This window comes from Actinia tenebrosa, unplaced genomic scaffold (genome assembly GCF_029948245.1).
Source record: "Actinia tenebrosa isolate PJP-AT-01 unplaced genomic scaffold, QUT_ActTen_1.0 PGA_scaffold7__59_contigs__length_16204524, whole genome shotgun sequence".
Taxonomy (NCBI): domain Eukaryota; kingdom Metazoa; phylum Cnidaria; class Anthozoa; order Actiniaria; family Actiniidae; genus Actinia; species Actinia tenebrosa.
The window spans coordinates 15,280,764-15,299,793 of record NW_028292584.1 but is presented as its reverse complement, the minus strand read 5'-3'; the positions used below and the strand labels follow the sequence as shown (position 1 = coordinate 15,299,793).

Here is a 19,030-nt window from a genome sequence, read left to right as displayed (position 1 = left end):
TATTTTCTTTTACTGTAGGGGAGGGGGAGGGTAAAACGAGATGGAAAAAATTACCCAAGAAGAAGTTAAAAACCACTAGAACAATTTAAGATCAATGTGTGTGTTTGTTTGTTTTTGTTTTTGTTCTTGTTTTTTTTTTTAATTATTATTTAGATTCTACGCATTTTTTCAGTATGTCAAAGACAGCACAAATAAATTGGTTATTCCCATAAGTATGTTTGTACTTTTATAGTATAAAGTGCCAAATGAAGAGATATCGTACTGTCTTGCTCGTTATATCTTGGGTAAAGATCAGCGTTAAGGTATCTTTTAGTATGTTAAGATATAGAGCGTTTTCACTCACGTGAGAAGGCAGCAATAAACAATAGAAACTTTCTGCACAGTATTTGCATAAAAATAGAGTTCAGTTCCTGGAGAATAGAAAATGTATTGCCTTGTTTTGGTACCCCATAATGGCCGCTGTGACGTTTGAAAATTTGGCTTCCCTTTTCGAAAAATATTCACTCCACTGATTTTCAGCCTTCATTTTGTATTTGTGTAACAATCAGATAGTGATGCTCTTCAAGTCTACTAATAGCTCGACAGAAAGTGCAGTGATTCGTAGCCAGCATAACAAGCGGTCGCTTGTTGTTCAGTTTGGTCCTCAGGGCATTTGAAATGCCAATTCCTTGCCTGTCAATTAGCTGTCACATCAAATAATAAGCCGCATATGTATTATTACTCGGGCTACCTGTGGTAGGCCAAGTCTAGGTTTAGGCCCTGGTTTAGGTTTTCTGTCTATCTGTTGTTGTAGTCGAGAATCTGCCATGAAAACTAGGCAGAGTTGAAATCACATAACCGCAGAGTCGATTGCCACGCGAAATGAGCCCAAATGAAACTCAAGTCAACTCAAATCACAGGAAGCCCATACAATCTTTGAGAACTGAGTGCAATTTAAATAAATAAAATTATAATAAAAGCTAATATTTATTCACATGAAGTGTTGTTTACGTCGTCCAAGCCAAGACTTGTCCCAAAATTTATCATCGGAAGCTCAAAATAAGCAAAGCTTCTGGTTCTTTACCCAGACGAAGGAAATTATGGTCTAAAAGCGCTTCTCAAGAAATATGTTTCGTAAAAAAAGCAATGAATGTATGTCATTATAACTATTATCAGCAACTTCTGGCAAATCCAAGTTCACAATAGAGAGTTTTAGATTTACGTTCACGGCAAACGTGAAACGTCAGTTGACCAGTAAAAAATAATTTTAAATAGCTTAAAGAGAATCGCAAAAAAGTCCAAGTAGTAGAAAAACAAAAGAGTATTTGCGCTTGGTGAGAACGTTTGCAAAAGGTAAAGTAAAATACAGGAAAACTATGAAAACGTGCTCACGTTTGCCGTCCGCGGGGAGAAAAAATGTCAATCTAAAACTCTCTAATAATATGGTGCCTGTATAACGGTTTATCCCATGTTTATAAGAATCTCAATCTCAGACTCAATCATAGTAATTTTACTCTGAGTAGGGATATAGAATATATCTATTATCAGTTGGACATCTTGATGGTAGCCCGAGTAAACGCACCAAAAGTGCGTCTAGTTCTTTTCAAATTAGTATGTAGTGATTTCCATAAACCCTTGAAATGCTTTCAATACGGAATCTCTTCATAAAAATGCTCTTCCAGAGAGCCGTATATACAAAAACAAATAATAAATAATTAGATCAAATAATATGTACAAAATTTGCAAATTACTCTATATATCCTAATGTTCTAATTTACTACGATCTACTAAAAATAGCTTAATAATACTAATAATAAATTATTCTAAGTTTTTTACAAAAAAATTAAGATTTGGTTGCCCTCTAGTATGATTGGGCAAATTATTCCAGAGAACTGCCCCCCTGTAATGGAAGCTGTTTTTCCAGATCTGTTTCTCAGATTATAACAATGCAGAGATTTTGTGCTACTAAAAATCTGAGTCAAATAATGTGGAGTAATTCCATTTAATGATTTGTACATCATTTTTGCAAGTTGTTTATATCTTCGAGTTTCAAGATTATCCCATTTGAGCTCACACAGAATTTCTATTGATCTTCTATCATAATTCGAACCTGTTATTACTCTAGCAGCTCTATTTTGAAGTGTCTGAAGAATGTCACTCATCCTTTTCCTACAACTCCCCCACACAACACTACAATAATCGAAATATGGTAGTATAAGAGAGTTGTACATTGTAATTAATGTATCGTATGGTACAAGATGCTTAACACGCCTTAGAGCTCCAATCCCTCCAGAGACCTTCATAGCAATATTTTCTATATGATCCTTCCAAGTCAATGTCAACTCCAAGATATTTATACTTTGTTTCCCTTACAAGGGACTTTTGATCTACTTGGATTTGAAATTCATGTTCAAGATGATTTATCTTGTATTGACTAGCAATAATCATGTATTTAGTTTTGACCACATTTTAGGCTTAGCTTATTTGCTTTAAGCCATGTGTGTATTTCACGCAAGTCATGATTCATTTGCTGTTCTAAGATAATTTCATTAGAATTTGCAATAGAAAGACTAGAATCATCGCATACATTCTCACTTTTGAGTAAAGATTGCAATTTGGAAGGTCATTAATATAAAGGATAAATAATAGCGGACCTAAGATGTACTATTCTTCGATTATCATAGCGGCTATGTTGGTGCCTTTAGTAATTGGATTAGGCACTAAAGTGCCTTTCAACAAAGTATTTCTCATTAGCACCAAAATCATTAGGACACCACAATGGCTGCCATGTTTTTGTATTTTCACTCTCTTGGGAACCATTGCAATCCATCAACTACAATCTAGTTCTTCTGTTTCCTGTTGTATTGATCTTACTGTTACACTCTAGTGAATACAATTGTTTAACTAGTAAACTTATGAAAACCACTCTAACTTACTTTACAAAAGTGTAGATTAGTAACCAATACAATAGTTTAATTGAATCTACCCAAGAAAATACAAGCTATGAACTGGTTTTTATCCGAAGTTATGTAACTCTTCGCGGTTGGCTGATATTGCTATAATGTGTTTTGCTCATGAATTAATATAAGAGTTTGTTGACTCCGTTTATGCACGTTGCCGAGCCAGCCGAGCCTATCAGGGAGGGCAATATAAGTTACCGACCCATATAGACCAATTGTATGTATTTTGATTGTCACTTCTCTACTTGAAGTTCTGTTATGTCATTCATTTAAATTTCAAAGGAAGTAAAAACAAGTCTCGACAGACGTCGCAGTAACATGGAAGGCCAAGTACCCCAAAAGAATCGCCTCCAACTAGATGACGTTTTTCAATGGGTCCGCTCGTTTGGAAGCTATCAAAAGATCCTTTACATAGTTGGGAATTTGCTTCTAACGCCCATTTCCTTACAGTTCGCGTTGTTAGTGTTTGGAACGGGAACTCCAAAGTTTCATTGTAGTTCTCCCAACTCCACGTGTCCGTCGGGAAAATGTTGTGATAACTGTACAAGTTATACTTTTGATGGTCCATTTACGAGCGCCGTATCCGAGGTGAGAGTTTAGGTGCTTATAGGTGATCGTAAATCCATTCGTCAACATTGGTTTCGCTAAAAACAAAGCTGTCGTAATATGTCGATAACAGAGGGCTGATTGCTCAGTTGCCCGAGGTAGTTCTGATCAGTGACTTGATCGCTCATGGATCTAATTGGATAGAATTTATACGTTTATTTTGAACTCGGAGCAAACTCCTCAAATCAAGGAATCATTTCCTTACGTATTCGAAAAAAAATTGTATAGACATTCATAGGTTTTCCTATTATATTTTCTTAAACAAGAAAAATTTTATTATTAGGCCCTGGCTAAACGAGGAAACATGTTTCCCTAATGTTTCCTAAGGTGGCAAAACTGTCAGGAAACATCGTGAAACAATGTTTCCATGCGTCTTGGAATCATGAAATGTTTCTGCCGCACAGCAAAAACATTTTTTGCGACTTGGAAGAAAAATTTATTGCACGTTGTTTCGCATGTGGCTAAACATGCAGGGAAACATCGAGAAAACATGCGCGCGGTAAACATGTTTCTGGAAACATGTTTTCTCGTTTAGCCAGGGCCTTAAGAAGCAAATTATTGAGTGTATGTATCAACCTTATAAGACCAAACCTCGTGTTTTCGTCAGTTTGCCAATGTTTCCACACCACCCAAAACAGTTAATTATCTAATCCTTCTATTTTGAGGAGTATCTAATTCCTAAGCTTGTACTCTTCAGTATCTAGTAGAAGTACTTACTGCATGACCGCTCGGCCATATCCATATATTGTTTCTGAGTTTCGATTCATCAAGCAATATAACCAGTTCTTTATTACATAATCATCGATGAAATATTTATTTTTCTCCATTAATTTCTAAAATGTATTAAAAATGTGTCGTTAACGACAGTTAAATTCGGTCTGCACGAAGGGTAAATATGTGAAGGTATATGTATATCATATTTACATATGATGAAAACACCATTGGTAATTGCATGAATTCTTAGGGATCATTTTACGTGTACCAGGAAACGAAATTGTATTTTTAAAACATCAACTATACAAATTAGATCTTTCTTGATTGTCTTGCTGGAGCAAGCTTATTAGGAATTTTGCTTTGTAGTTGTTTAGAAATAAACGATGTTACTTGACGACTATGGTTTCAGAGCTTTAATCATCTAATCATCTAATCATTTATTCATTTAAAATCATCTTCTGTTACTTTTACTTGTTCGAAATCTAGAGATATTTGTGATACAAAACGTTACTATCTAAAAAAAATAGCGACAAATCTAGAAACGGTATAACTTACCCGGTGGCCGGTGTTATACTTGACTGAGTGAATTAACAGCAATGATAAAAAGGTAAAATATACACCGTGAAAAGATGAAAAAACTTACTGACGTTTCGGACGCTAGTCCTTCGTTTTTTCATCTTTTCACGGTGTATAATTTACCTTTTTATCATAACTGTTTCATTAGGAACACCGACGCAGCTCACACTAGTTTTTAGCTAGTTATATTTTCTGAATGAATTTATATTAAGGCGATTCCGTACTTAAATATACTTCTACTTATTTATTCAAAAAGCGTGCACTAAGGTCGAGATGAAAGAATCCTATTATTCTATTGTTCCTTTGTTCCAAAGTATTTTCGTAAACGAAACAGTAGTCTAGTGTAGATTCATTACCTTGGCTATTGTTTTATATCGTCTTCATTCCTCAGGTGTCTTGGAACAGCAAGATTCAGATTTAAGAGCATTTTACTAAAAGATTACTAGCTCATCCACGAAGGATAATTAATTTTATTCAAGTCTTTTGGTGCGTGCTCCTTTAAGCCCAAGAGTCCTATTAAATGGCAACTCGTAAAGACTTTGAATGGTTTTCTATCTATTGCTTGTCAATGGTCCCCTTGAAAAGCTGATCTTGTTGAAATCGGCGTAAATGTAAACGATCTTCGTAAAGTTGTTTACTCTAGCTTTATGCTCCACCAATAATTTTCCCACCATTTTTGATTTATTTGCGCTTATTTTCTATTTGATATAATAATCTTATACTCATTAATTATGCATGAGCTCATCGACCAACCAGGGTTTCTTATTTGTGCCCACGTGCAGTAGTTTGAAACCCCCATCAAATACGACCTAACGCATTTCAAAGTTCTAGTACTTTGAAATATTTCAAAGTCCTACTACTCGGACTTTGAAATATTTCAAAGTACTAGAACTTTTAAATTAAAATAAACATAATAAAAAGAGTAGAAGATGTCGTGTCAAATACTCTTCACTGTATTCTATAATTGGGGTTTCAAAATCCTCGTGGAATTTCAAATTTGGAATTTGGAATTCCACTCGGATTTTGAAACCCCAATAGAATACAGCAACTCGTATTTCTGAAATATTAGCGTCCCCAATCCAAAACTAGCCCCGCTTTCCCTGTGTACCGTTGATTTATCGCAAAAATGGTGTCCATAGGTTGCTATCAATAGACGTCACTTCCGGTAATAGCGCTTTTTTTGATAGCTTGTAGAATCCTGGCGAGGTTGTTTTGATCTCTTGTTTTCTGGTTTGATGTCGTGAAAATAGTCAAATACAATAGTTTGAGGACTTATTTTGATATGTTTTGACTTAGCATCCGCTAGTTGCCCCCCAGTCAACCGCTTGTTTGCCCCCCAGTCAACTCCAAAAAGTCACGTGATTGATAGTAAGCAATACAGCGTGATGACCATGCTTGTCTCAAGGTCACACTTCATACTGATATTCCAATTTGTTTGTTTGTTTTGTCAGTGGAACCTTATCTGTGACCGTGCCCACATCGGTGCGACAGTCCAGTCATGTTTCTTCATTGGAATGTTACTTGGTTCCATACCTGGTGGATGGTTGTCGGACACATTTGGCAGACGAATTTGTATAATAGTCGGCCTCTCGATGATGGTAAGAAAATGAAATTGTAATTTGTTCCCTCTGTCGTTTACTACCAAAATCCCTCATTTCAAAAATGCTTTAAAAAAAACAATTTTCAACATTTTTCGTGAATTTGCATGCATAACTGATGGTTGTCACGGCCGCCATGTTGGATCAATTTATCAAAAGATTCGACATTAGTCTCTTGTTATATCATCCAACATGGCCTCCGTGTCTTACGTATCAATAGGCCATTTCACGGATCCCGTTACACAAGTTGTAGGCAATTTCTAAAGAATGTATTACACGCCGTGACGAGGCTGAGGTTGAGCAGCAACACTCCAGTTTCGAGTTCTCTGTTGCTCAGGTTTTGTGTAGAATATTCACGTGTTCTAGTGAAAGTCCGTGGAATTTCAAATTGTTTTAAAGCCGTGCATTCTTTACTTTACCGTTGGTATTTATGAATATATGGACGCTGCAAGGGCGGATCCAGGGTTTTTTTGAAGGGGGGGTCTAAGGGGTAAATTTTGTGGGCAAAGGAATCCCAGTCGCATTTTTACCACAGGAAGCCCATTTAACCTCAGGAATGACAGGGGGGTCGCGACCCCCCGACCCTCCCCCTGGATCCGCCCTTGCGCTGGTTCGAGGCTAAGCCTGAGCAAATGAGTCTGTAGTCAAGGAAGACAGCGGTAGTGTACGAATAGACCGCTCCCGACTACACGCTTGTGTGTCCACCCAAACTATGGAAATTTTCCCAATGAATTGCAGAGTGTCAGACCACAAACTCAAATTTGTAAGATTTTTTATCGATTTTTTATCTTAATCTACCTTAAGTAGAATGCAGTGATTCTAAGACATACATTTACAGTTTTCAGCAATCGGTGTCTGCATGCTCCATGCTGTATATCAAAAACACATTTCGGCTTGTCCGACGTAGCAACAGTAACTAAGAAGGTGGAAAATGAATTATTCACAACCACACTCACTTTAGTACTTCATTAATTTCTTGCAGTTTGTCTCTTCCATTGGAACGTACTTCGCCGACTGTCCTTCTCTACTCGCCTTGCTTCGGCTCTTCGTCGGTTTTTTCCTTGTCTCCCTTATGCTTTGTCAATATGTGTACATCATCGAGATCGTTGGACCACGTAGGCGAACATTTTCTGGTAAAATACAGGATTTCTTTTGGGACTTCGGGGATGTGATTTCATTCCTTTTGGCATACCTTATTCGTGACTGGAGAATGTTAACATTGATATCTACGTTGATTATCATCCCATTCATTTTGTGCTGGAGGTAAGGAACCTACACATAAAAATAAACATATTCAGCTATTAAAAACACGCTTGGTAAAGGTTTTACATATTACAGTGTGACTACTCCAACCAAGGAAACCTCGACAAATTTTCCACAAATTATCCAATAGTGTTTGAGTACTTAGACAATAGATTAGCGGCAAATTTTGAATTTAGATATTCTTCTGTTGTTTAGATTGGCAAAACTAAATGATAAACAAGAAATTTTAATATATTTTCTTTGCAAATTAGTGATTTGCGTCACCAAAAATATAGAAAAATAGCCGCCATATTGGTTGTTCTAACAAGAGAAGCGTTAAGGCCGGTTTAGACGGTACGATTTTCGCCTACAACTATCGTATACAACACGCTCGCGCCATCCTACAACTCGAGTCGTAGCGTGTAAATCAAGCCTACAACTCGCCTACGACAGACGCGAGCGTGTTGTATACGATAGTTGTAGGCGAAAATCGTACCGTCTAAACCGGCCTGTAAAAAGGCCCTGTTAAAACTGTTGAAACTTTTGGCTGAAACTTGTGAGTCAAGTTTCACAGGGGTGTAGTTACACGGCGCTATTTCGTCCTGAAAATTGTTCGCGACACAAGTTTCGGTTGCACGAGTAAAAACAGTTCTACTTTTCGTGAACTTCCCGACGACGAAACACACGACGACGACGACCGGAAGTCGGATCGTTACATTTCTAATGTACTGCGCAGGTGCGTACGAAAGAATATGTCGTCCTAGGCCTGTCTTCGTCGACGACGGAATTTCCTAGTTACAAGCCGTTCACATGCTCTTTTTACGCGTACGAAATTTTTTTTTTTTTTTGTCGTAACTTACTGTTAATTCGAAAAGTGATTGTATAGCCTGAATATGAGTATATTCATCATATGTTTGAGTTATTCTTTTCGAAATAAATAGTAAATAATTGTTCGTCGTCATCGTACGAAGTTGCTTAACCCTTCAATTATCCCGCCGAAAAGAAAGTGCTCGCCCCAAGCTTTTTCAACATTGAAGCCGTTATTCAGTCGTCGTCGTGTGTTTCGTCGTCGACGCCCAAGCCCCATAATAGAAACTCAGTTGTCCTTAAATACCGTTTCACAGCTAAAAGTTTCAACGTGTAACAGGGCCTTAAGGAACACATTATATGCAATATTTTTATTGAAGGAGATCTAACAAGAGAAGCTAATGAGAAATTCTATGCTTTTTTATTGTCAAACAAAATGGCGGCTATGATGTAACAATCATCCCAAGAATAGGTTATAATGTTTCGCCTCGTTTTAAGGTTTGTACCGGAGACAGTACGATGGCTTGTGGCCAACAATCGTCTGGACGAGGCCTGCAACCAACTCATGAAGTATGGTGGAAGAAAGAAGCAGAAATTAAACCGAGATGAGCTGATGAACCTCCTCGAGGAAGTACAAGAAAATGAGAAGATGGAAAAAGAAAGGAGGGGAAAAAGAAAACTTTCGCCACTTGATTTGTTCAAAACACCGAAAATCAGGAAACGAAGCTTCATTCTTGGATTCAACTGGTAAATTGTTTTAGCTTTTCCGAGATGAAAATAATAGTATTCGAGAAAGTTCTATCGAGTTTTCATTGAGCTACAATATGCACATTTCCAATATGAAAGGAAATAACTGAAATAAGCGCCAATGTGGCGCCTTCACTTCGATCTGTGAGAGTTAGCCGCGCCCTGACTTAGATCAGCCCAGAGGTTGCTTCAGGGTTCTATCTGTGAGTTAGCCGTGCCCTGACTTAGATCAGCCCTGAGGTTGTTTCAGGGTTCAATCTGTGAGTTAGTCGTGCCCTGACTTAGATCAGCGCAGAGGTTGTTTCAGGGTTCAATCTGTGAGTTAGTCGTGCCCTGACTTAGATCAGCACAGAGGTTGTTTCAGGGTTCGATCTAAAGTGCACATTTAACGCAGAACTGAGACATTTTGCTCACGTAGGCCATGTAGTTAGGAATCCTTTCACAATATAGCATCTCTTGCAAGGAAGGATTATATCTGCGCACAAAAGGTTTCTAAAAATCTGAAAATTTCTCTAAGCAAGATTTTTTATGCATGATATTTTCTCCGTTTTTAGGTTCGTGATCTCAATGGTGTACTTTGGTTTCTATCTTTACATAACTGCCTTGTCTGGTAACATCTACTTCAATTTTCTCATCATGGGACTCCTCACTATTCCTAACCTCCCTATCTCTTACTTCCTGATGGAAAAGTAAGTAGGGCAAGTCTAATAATATTGAACAAGTATGATGATTAAGATTTATCTATCCATCCATCCATGCATCCACCCTACCATCCATCCGATCCATCCATCCATCCATCCATCCATGCATCCATCCATGCATCCATCCATGCATCCATCCATCCATCCACCCTACCATGCATCCGATCCATCCATCCATCCATCCATCCATCCATCCATCCATCCATCCATCCATCCATCCATCCATCCATCCATCCATCCATCCATCTATCCATCCATCTATCCATCTATCCATCCATCCAAACAGCATCGTGGTTTTAAAATTTGTTTTGCTTTCAGATTCGGTCGTCGTATTCCTTTCATTGGATACATGTTCCTAAGCGCCTTACTTTGTCTGTCTGTACTTGTCATCCCAGGAGGTAAGGGGACGGTTATTATTTAACCCCTGGGGGTAGGAGATCGGAGGATTTGGGGGTGTCACAAGTTTTGAATATATGTGACCCCTTGAGGGGGACAGAGATAGGTATCAATGGGGTGATCCTCAAAGATGAGAATAACTCACAGATTGAATACGAATTTAGGTTTTTCGGTTTGGGGTTTTGCGGAGAAAAGAAAGCCGGCTGGGAAACCCAGAGAAACCGAAAAAAAAAAAAAAAATTAAAGAAAGGAGACACCCAACAAACTCTTCTCAAGAAACATTGAGTCCAGGAATCAAACCAGAGACCACAGAGGTTAGCCAAGTCGATTCACTGATGTCCATATTTCATCGGATAATGTTTGCTTGTTTTGGAATCTATCAACAGATAACAAGACAGCTGTCCTGGCCATCGCCATCATTGGTCGTGTCTTGAACTCTTGTTGCTTCAACAATGTCTACCTTTACACCTCTGAACTCTATCCAACCGTTATCAGGTGAGTGTGTCAAATGGTAATAATGTACTTGCTACTACTTTGAGGTCCTATGATGAAAATAATCTTTTGGTTCACTAACGTCATATCCGCCATGTTGGTTGCACTCTATTGGTGGGTTTCACTTGACGTCATTTCCTGTCTCGCGCGGAATCGCAAGTTTCCAACAGGATTCTCTCTTGTTGAAAGAACATTTGAAACGGATAAATGATATTAATGAGGATGTTGATGGTGATGATGATGATGATGATGGTGATGGTGATGATGGTGATGATGATGACGGTGATGATGATGATGATGATAATGATGATGTTGATGTTGATGTTGATGATGATGATGGTGATGATGATGATGATGATGATGATGATGATGGTGATGATGATGATGATGATGGTGATGATGATGATGATGATAATGATGATGTTGATGATGATGATGATGTTGATGGTGATGATGTTGATGATTATGATAATGACGATGTTGATGGTAATTATGATGATTATGATGATGATAATAATGATAATGATAATGATAATGATAATGATGATGATGGTAATGATGATGATGATGATGATGATAATGATGATAATGATGATGACAATGATGATGATGGAAATGATGATGATGATGATAATGATGATGATAATGATATGATGGTGATGATGATGATGATGATGGGAATCATGTGGCTCTTGCAGTTGATTTTTACGGAGGGAGGAAAACCAGAGCACCCAGATAAAGACCCAGATAATTTTCTTTGAAGAGTGATTTCAATTTAGGAAAAGTAATGAAAGTTATAAATGATTCTGTTTGCTTTAAATACTTTGCGCGCAGGAATGTCGGTATTGGTTTTGGATCGACTTGTGCAAGGATTGGAGCCATTTTATCGCCATACATCGTGATGCTGGTAAGACACAACACAAATAAATCAAGTAAAATGCAATCCGACTTGCACCTTCTTTTCGCAAAAGATCTTATTATTACAGAACACTTCTTGTTCCCTAGAGTATTATTGACACATGAATATGGACACAACTCAAACAAAGAACGTTATTCTCAAGAGAATGACACGTGTTCTGTAAAAATGATACTTTTCCCAATAGACCTTATTATTACAGAACATGCTCGTGTCATTCCCTAGAGTATCATTTTTTTGTTTAATGGTTGCACATGAGAAGACACCTGAATATGGATACCACTCAAACAAAGAATCTTATTCTCAAGAGAGTGACACAGAACAAGTGTCATTCCCTAGAGTATCATTTCTTTGTTTAATGGTTGCACATGAGAAGACACCTGAATATAGATACCACTCAAACAAAGAATCTTATTCTCAAGAGAGTGACACAGAACAAGTGTCATTCCCTAGAGTATCATTTCTTTGTTTAATGGTTGCGCATGAGAAGACACCTGAATATAGATACCACTCAAACAAAGAATCTTATTCTCAAGAGAGTGACACAGACCACGTGTCATTCCCTAGAGTATCATTTTTTTGTCATTAATGGGAAAACATTGCACCACAAGCAATTTGATCTTATTTATCCTGAAATACAATCTTTTTTCCATGTCACGTTTATTCATATTTGTTATGTAACGCAATCCTTCCTTTAAATCCAAGCCTTTCATTTATTTGAAGTAATGCAATCTTTTTTCAGTCCCAGCTCCCAGGTCTTAATGTAACTCTACCTGTAACAGTGTTCGGGATTTGTGGCTTGTTCGCTTCATTGCTGTCGTTATGGTTACCCGAGACCCTCAACGCGACGATGTCACAAACGGTGGAGGAAGCTGAGATCGAGAAGGAAACATTCGCGCTGCCTTGCCGAATTGCTCGCAGCAGGCATGCTCAGCAGGTGGAGATGGAAAAGACTCCCGAAACATCTGAGGAAAAGGAACTAATGAAAGACGACGAGAGGATATAGATCGTGGGAAAATATTTCGAGTTCAAGTCTAATCGATAAATAGTCATACGAAAACTGCTGTTTTAAACTGCTGTTTAACTACCGTTAACTTACGTCAACGAATTACGAATCGCTCTTTTTTGTTTTGTAGTAAAAAAAGGAAAATTCCCGATGGTGTTTCGCGAGATTTCCTCTTATTTTACAAGATATGACTTCAACACTTGGTCAAAATTAATTTATATACCTGTCCACTTGGTTACCGCCTTATGAAGGAACAAATTTTTAAACCTTGCATTTTACTCTCTTTCAGAAATCGATGTAACTAAGTATATTGACATTTTAAAAATATAATTCCTTTTGGTTTAAGAATCAACTCACGTTTTTCCTTGTTTTTGAGACCATTTTTTTAAAATCTCTTTTTCCTTATCTTGAATGTTGCCTTTTAGTTTTAAATATAATCTAATATAGGTTTTCTAGTTTTCTTTCCAACGCGATAAATTCTATTCCAATTGTCAGTCGAAGAGTTTGGTCTATGCCTTAGCCTTTAGCCTTGCCCTGATTCCAACCAACCCAGAGGTTTTTCCAGGGTTTGATCTGTGAGTTATTCACATGCGATTAGATTTTCAATTGATTCTCTCCTTTATATTAGAGAAAGTTTTCTCCGGGTTTCTTCCCGTCACGAGACCAAAAATCCCTGATTAATAAGACTCTTCATCGACAAGTGGTTGGTAAACTCAGAATGGCGAGTTTGTTAATTTACATCTTTTATAAAACTTTCAAACGCTTTTCCTTATATATTTACATTTAAGACTTTTTTTATTTACGTTTATTTCTTAACACACAGTATTACAACATTAGCTTAAAAACGGTTAAATCAATATTTACAACGTTGTAGCTAAGTAGAGTATTCTACTGAATAAAGAAAAAATATACATTCGTACCATCGTAAACTGATCTTCTATCTCAAAGCGAGAGAGAGAGAGAGAGAGAGAGGGGGGAGGAGCTATGATTGATATCTTAGAGGCAGGGGAAAATAACAGTTCAGAAATTAAAGAGAAAAATGTATCTTATTCACAGCCGAATCATAGAGGATATTACTGACATGAGCGCGCGGAGATACGAACCTTATCTTCGAGTGTTGAAAATTTTTCAACACGAGAAGATAAATTTCGTATCTCCAAGCGCCCATGTAATATTCTGTTTATTATATAATTATCCATAAAATCAACTTAACAAGCATTTTATTATTATAAAAAGGTTTTATTTACAAACTGTAAATACACATGGTAACGATATTTTCACATGTGAAAATACCTTTATAATTAATGCAGTGTGTTTTTGAAAAAATGTATATTTTGAAGCAAAATTGTGTATCCTTAATGATAGCCACCTTTACTAAGTATATACTTTTTAGTTGCATACAATAATGAAAAATTTATTTTGATGCTTTTTGTTTTACCATTGCAAATCTCGCTGGTAACTAGGTAATTTGCAATCGGCTACTTGAAAGATAAATCTTTAGTTTTACATGAAATGAAAGGCTTATAGCTCAAGATATGTACTTGGATACATACAAGAAGATGAAAAAAAAACACCAAAAAACAACAAAAAACAAAAAAGACAAAAACAAAAAAACAATAATAGTAAGAAATGAAATGATATGAAGATACTAAAAATTCATTAAATCAGGATTTTCCCAGTCTTTGTTTCATTTACAAAAAATGAAATATGTGGATCTAATGGCAATGTTGATTATTTTTCTTATTATATACATTTTATGCTTTTTCTCGTATCCTAGCTGGTCGAACATTTCTAAAAACGTTGAGCTTTTCGCAGAGAAAACTCCAACAGAACTAATCGAGAGATTTACAAATTTAACAGATTTAAAATCACTACTTAATTTCCTTATAATATTTTTGTACTTTTTGTATTTTCGATCAACATTATTTTTCAAATTATTTTGATTCAAAACCAACTGTTAGTTCCAGAATATAAAGACAGCCTAGTGTTTTTATCAGAAGATCAGGACGGTGGGCATCTCCAGTTACAAGCGAGGGGCTGGTATAGCCTTCAATGTCAGCATATAATGAAGATTTGTCGGGTTTAGATAGCAGTGATGCAGCGAGGAAGTTTAAGATGGAATCGTGCCTCCAAGTGAAACGTGGTAGATAGTATTGGCATCCAGCAACAACATGACAAAGAGATTCTGAAGAACCGCAATAGGAGCACTCAGAACTAGGTAAAGTGGTCCCCTTGTGTACATACAATAATAATAATGATGATGATGATGATGATGATGATGATGATGATAATGATGATGATGATGATGATAATAATAATAATAGTAATAACAATAATAGTAATAACAATAATTCAATAATTTCTATAGCGCGACTTTCCATGGCAAAATGATAAAATACGCTTAACAATCGTAAGTGTTAATAAAAAGTGAAAAAATAGATATTTACAATTATGATAGAGTGCTTTTAGTCTCACTGTTGAATAGGTGACGTCAACTAAATTAGATAAGTTAGTTACTATTTTAGCTGACGTCAACTAAATTTGAAACTACGAGTAAACAGCTACTGAGATCAGGGGGAGAAACGATGATACAAATGAATGTCTATTCACTCATTCTCTGGTAAAACAACCCCCCGGATTAGCAAGACCGTTATTTGGCGCGCTTTTACTATTTTAGGTGACGTCAACTAAATAGTTATCTAAGTTAGATACATAGCGCATCGCACTGATTCTAAAAATAGCTTAAAGATTCGGACAAACATTGCATTCTGTTTAACCGCTACGAGGATTATACGAACCGATTTTATTATTTTTACTTAAAGCTACAATAATAACCCATGTAAACTAAGATCAACTGCGATCGGCTGTGAAAATTATCTGCTGAAAGTAAACTTGTAAGTTTGTTTGTCCGAATTTCGCCTTTGTCTTCGTTTTTATGACGTTTGCGCTGCGCTCTAAATTGTATAAAAATATGGAATGAGAAACTAGATACAATTATATAATTAGTTATCAATTTTCTATAATTTTCAGTGTTGGGGAAAAGGACATTTTGCTTTTGTTTATAGTTTTATTTGCTTATTTATTTTTGCCTGTGGACAAATGGATTTTTTGTTCGTGTTTTTACTCGTTAAGAAAATAAATACGCGCTAGGAGGGCTTAGACACATTAAGCACAGCCAGAGACATCACGTACGTTTATTTTAGCGAGTTGATGATTTGAATTAAGTATTACTGGATATTTTCCAGAAGGTTCTATTTTATGAATAGCGCAGCGCAACCGTGACGTCATAAAAATGAAGACAAAAAAAAGGCGAAATTCGGACAAACAAACTTACAAGTTTACTTTCAGCAGATAATTTTCACAGCCGATCGCAGTTGATCTTAGTTTACATGGGTTATTATTGTAACTTTAAGTAAAAACAATAAAATCGGTTCGTATAATCCTCGTAGCGGCTAAACAGAATGCAATGTTTGTCCGAATCTTTAAGCTATTTTTAGAATCAGTGCGCTGCGCTATTAAAAAGGACGCCTAATTTATCAGTGAGAGATTGTGGCAATATTTACTTTCTCGTGAAAATTTTAAAATTCAGGTCATGGAATTTCTCTAGATTTAGCCAGATTTCAGGATTTAGAACAATGATAAAGATCTGTAACCTCAAAGATTTCTACTTTTTGGTACTCATTCACAAATGAATCGCGCGTTTGAAAGATGTTGTTCCATATTTTGGAAAAATTCGCATGAAGTTTTCTCCCTGTTTACCGTGTTTGCTCGTAGAGGAGTTAAAGGAAGACTCTGCTCGCAGGGTACTCCTTGTTTTTCGCTAATGCGTCTTTGAATTTTCCACTATTTTTTCGTTTTTCTACTTTCTAAACAAAAGTCGAAAGCCAAAAGAGGTACATTTTTCCAATCATTTCAACAAACGTAACATCAAATTTAAAGGTATTTTTTCCCCAACTATTTGATCAAAAGTCCAAAGCCATTAAAAATACATCTACTTGCAATAACGTTGTCATACAAGAATAGAACATTAGTGATTTAGTGAGAAAGGAATACATTAAAAGACAAAAGAAAAAGTTCAGCTTCAGTGATCTTCTTTTGTTTTTTATAATAAATCCCATTCAAATTAACTTCTCGCCCAGCAGAAAGAACTTCATTTAGCTAAACTATGTTTTAGACATATATATTAGCCCTGAGGTTGTTTCAGGGTTCTATCTGTGAGTTAGCCATGCCCTGACTTAGATCAGCCCAGAGGTTGTTTCAGGGTTCGATCTGTCAGTTAGCCATACCCTGACTTAGATCAGCCCAGAGGTTGTTTCAGGGTTCTACTTGTGAGTTAGCGATGCCCTGACTTAGATCAGCCCAGAGGTTGTTTCAGGGTTCAATCTGTGAGTTAGCCATGCCCTGACTTAGATCAGCCCAGAGGCTGTTTCAGGGTTCAATCTGTGAGTTAGCCATGCCCTGACTTAGATCAGCCCAGAGGTTGTTTCAGGGTTCAATCTGTGAGTTAGCCGTGCCCTGACTTAGATCAGCCCAGAAGTCGTTACAGGGTTTGATCTGTGAGTTACCTACACGGCAGTTTTCTCTGGGTTTTCTCTCTCCGCGAAGCCCAAAATCCCAGATTTGTTAAAGCTCTTCATCGACATATCAAAGCCTGGTTTGAAACTTTCGTTTGGTACAAACTGCGCGAGTTTACCGAACTCTTGTCGATGAGCGGATTCTTATTAATCAGTAATTTTGGTTCTTGGAGAACTAGAACTGCCTCGAAAATAAAGGAGTATGACTCAATAAAATCTAATCGCATTTTAATAACTCACAGATCAAACTCTGGGACAACCTTTGGGCTGATCTCTTAAGTCGAGTTGGGAGGAAAACTAGATAACGTATATTACAAAAACGCCCGCTCAAGGACAGAATCAACAGAGATAATAAAGATAATTCAAAAATGACGTTAAGTTTAATTAGCAAAGAGGAACTCAAATTGTCTCAAAAAACAAGAAAAAACGTGAGTTTAATCCTTAAACAAAATTATCATTAGTAAATCCCAAACAATGCATGATTACTAGAGTGGATTGAAATTTCTTAGAAATGGCGAGTTTATTTACATCATTTTAAAAACTTTTAAACTCTTTTCCCGTCATTTATGGCGATGAAGAAAGTTGATTTACATGTAAGGTTTAACAACGTTGTAGATATAACTAGATTATTAATATAAAGATATACAGTTCTACCATCGTAAACTGGTCTTCCATCTCAATATGCATATCAGCACTTGTTCGAAGATGACTGAGATAGTGAGCGCGAGAGAGAGGGGGGAAGGAGCTATGATTGATATCTAAGAGCCAGGGGAAAATAACAGTTCAAAGATTAAAGTGAAATTATTAGATAAACTGATGTCAAATAAGTTGGAGATCTGAAATCTGAAATCTGTTACTAGGTAACACGCTGCAAATTGTAATATATTCACGCAGCCGAACAATAGTCGTTTTCCTTTTAGATACGAATACAGGCATCCCAGACCTCCTATATTTCCTATAATTTGTATAGGATCCTATAAAGAGCCTATATTTAAAGAAAACCTCCTATATTTCCTATAAATAGGACGACTGCTGATTGATACATTTATATTTTACACTGTTTAGCACATTTGGCGAAGGAAATAAAATGGCCCTTTTTTTTTGGTTCTGTTTTTTATGGCTTTTTAGTTCTACCAATTATTGCCTGTGCACCCTCCCGATCCCTGGTTACGCCACCGAAAAGCTATCTTAGCTCCTATAAAGTGCATATATTTTTGGAAAAAAATTCCTATATTTTCCTATATTTAGAACTTGCACAGCCTATATTTCCTATCGAATTTGTCTAAAAAGTGGCTGGGATGCCTGCGAATATTATCGGGATGGAAAGAACTATGATTGGTATCTTAGAAATAAGGAAAATGACAGTTCAGAAATTAAAGTGGAATTACTAGATGAAATGATGACAGGATACTATACCTATTTCAAAAAAACGTTGTCGGTCGAAGATCTAAAATTTGAAACAAACTTACCGATCCGCAAATTACCGTTACCAGGGGCGGCGGAAGCTAAAAGTCTTGGGGGGGGGGGGGGGGGGTTGGGGGAGGCACTGCAAAAAATCTTTTGTGGGCACTGAAGACTATATTTAACGCTATGTGATAATGACAATGTTTTCTTTGATTGCAGACGCGTGAAAAAAATTTTGGGGGCACTGAAGATTATATTTAACACTATGTGATAATGACAGTGTTTTGTTTGATTGCAGACGCATGATTGCAG

At 36.7% G+C, this 19,030-nt stretch overlaps 2 protein-coding genes across 3 annotated transcripts in view; one reads left to right on the top strand and one right to left on the bottom strand.

The window, feature by feature from the left end:
• The first annotated feature begins 3,149 nt into the window (after nucleotides 1-3,149).
• LOC116297173 (organic cation transporter protein) lies at nucleotides 3,150-13,656 on the top strand. Its single transcript, XM_031705343.2, has 9 exons — nucleotides 3,150-3,527; nucleotides 6,287-6,433; nucleotides 7,416-7,696; nucleotides 8,981-9,229; nucleotides 9,784-9,918; nucleotides 10,249-10,328; nucleotides 10,713-10,821; nucleotides 11,653-11,725; nucleotides 12,477-13,656. The coding sequence occupies exons 1-9, from the start codon at nucleotides 3,258-3,260 to the stop codon at nucleotides 12,738-12,740; spliced, it is 1,608 nt and encodes a 535-aa protein (XP_031561203.1). The 5' UTR covers nucleotides 3,150-3,257; the 3' UTR covers nucleotides 12,741-13,656.
• LOC116290549 (uncharacterized) overlaps nucleotides 7,189-19,030 on the bottom strand; it is a 24,881-nt gene continuing 13,039 nt past the window's right edge. The window contains exon 7 of one of the 2 annotated variants that reach the window (XM_089040319.1): nucleotides 7,189-7,705. The gene's annotated coding sequence lies outside the window, so the exon portion shown is untranslated. Of the gene's footprint in view, nucleotides 7,706-14,397; nucleotides 14,926-19,030 lie in introns of those variants that run through there. The other variant, XM_089040320.1, reaches the window with a different exon arrangement.

Bases quoted from the DNA above. Each gene is read 5' to 3' on its own strand.
- LOC116297173 (XM_031705343.2), top strand. From the start codon at position 3,258: ATGGAAGGCCAAGTACCCCAAAAGAATCGCCTCCAACTAGATGACGTT. The intron at 9,230-9,783 runs GTAAATTGTTTT...CTCCGTTTTTAG, and splicing joins TTCATTCTTGGATTCAACTG to GTTCGTGATCTCAATGGTGT. The intron at 11,726-12,476 runs GTAAGACACAAC...ATCTTTTTTCAG, and splicing joins CGCCATACATCGTGATGCTG to TCCCAGCTCCCAGGTCTTAA.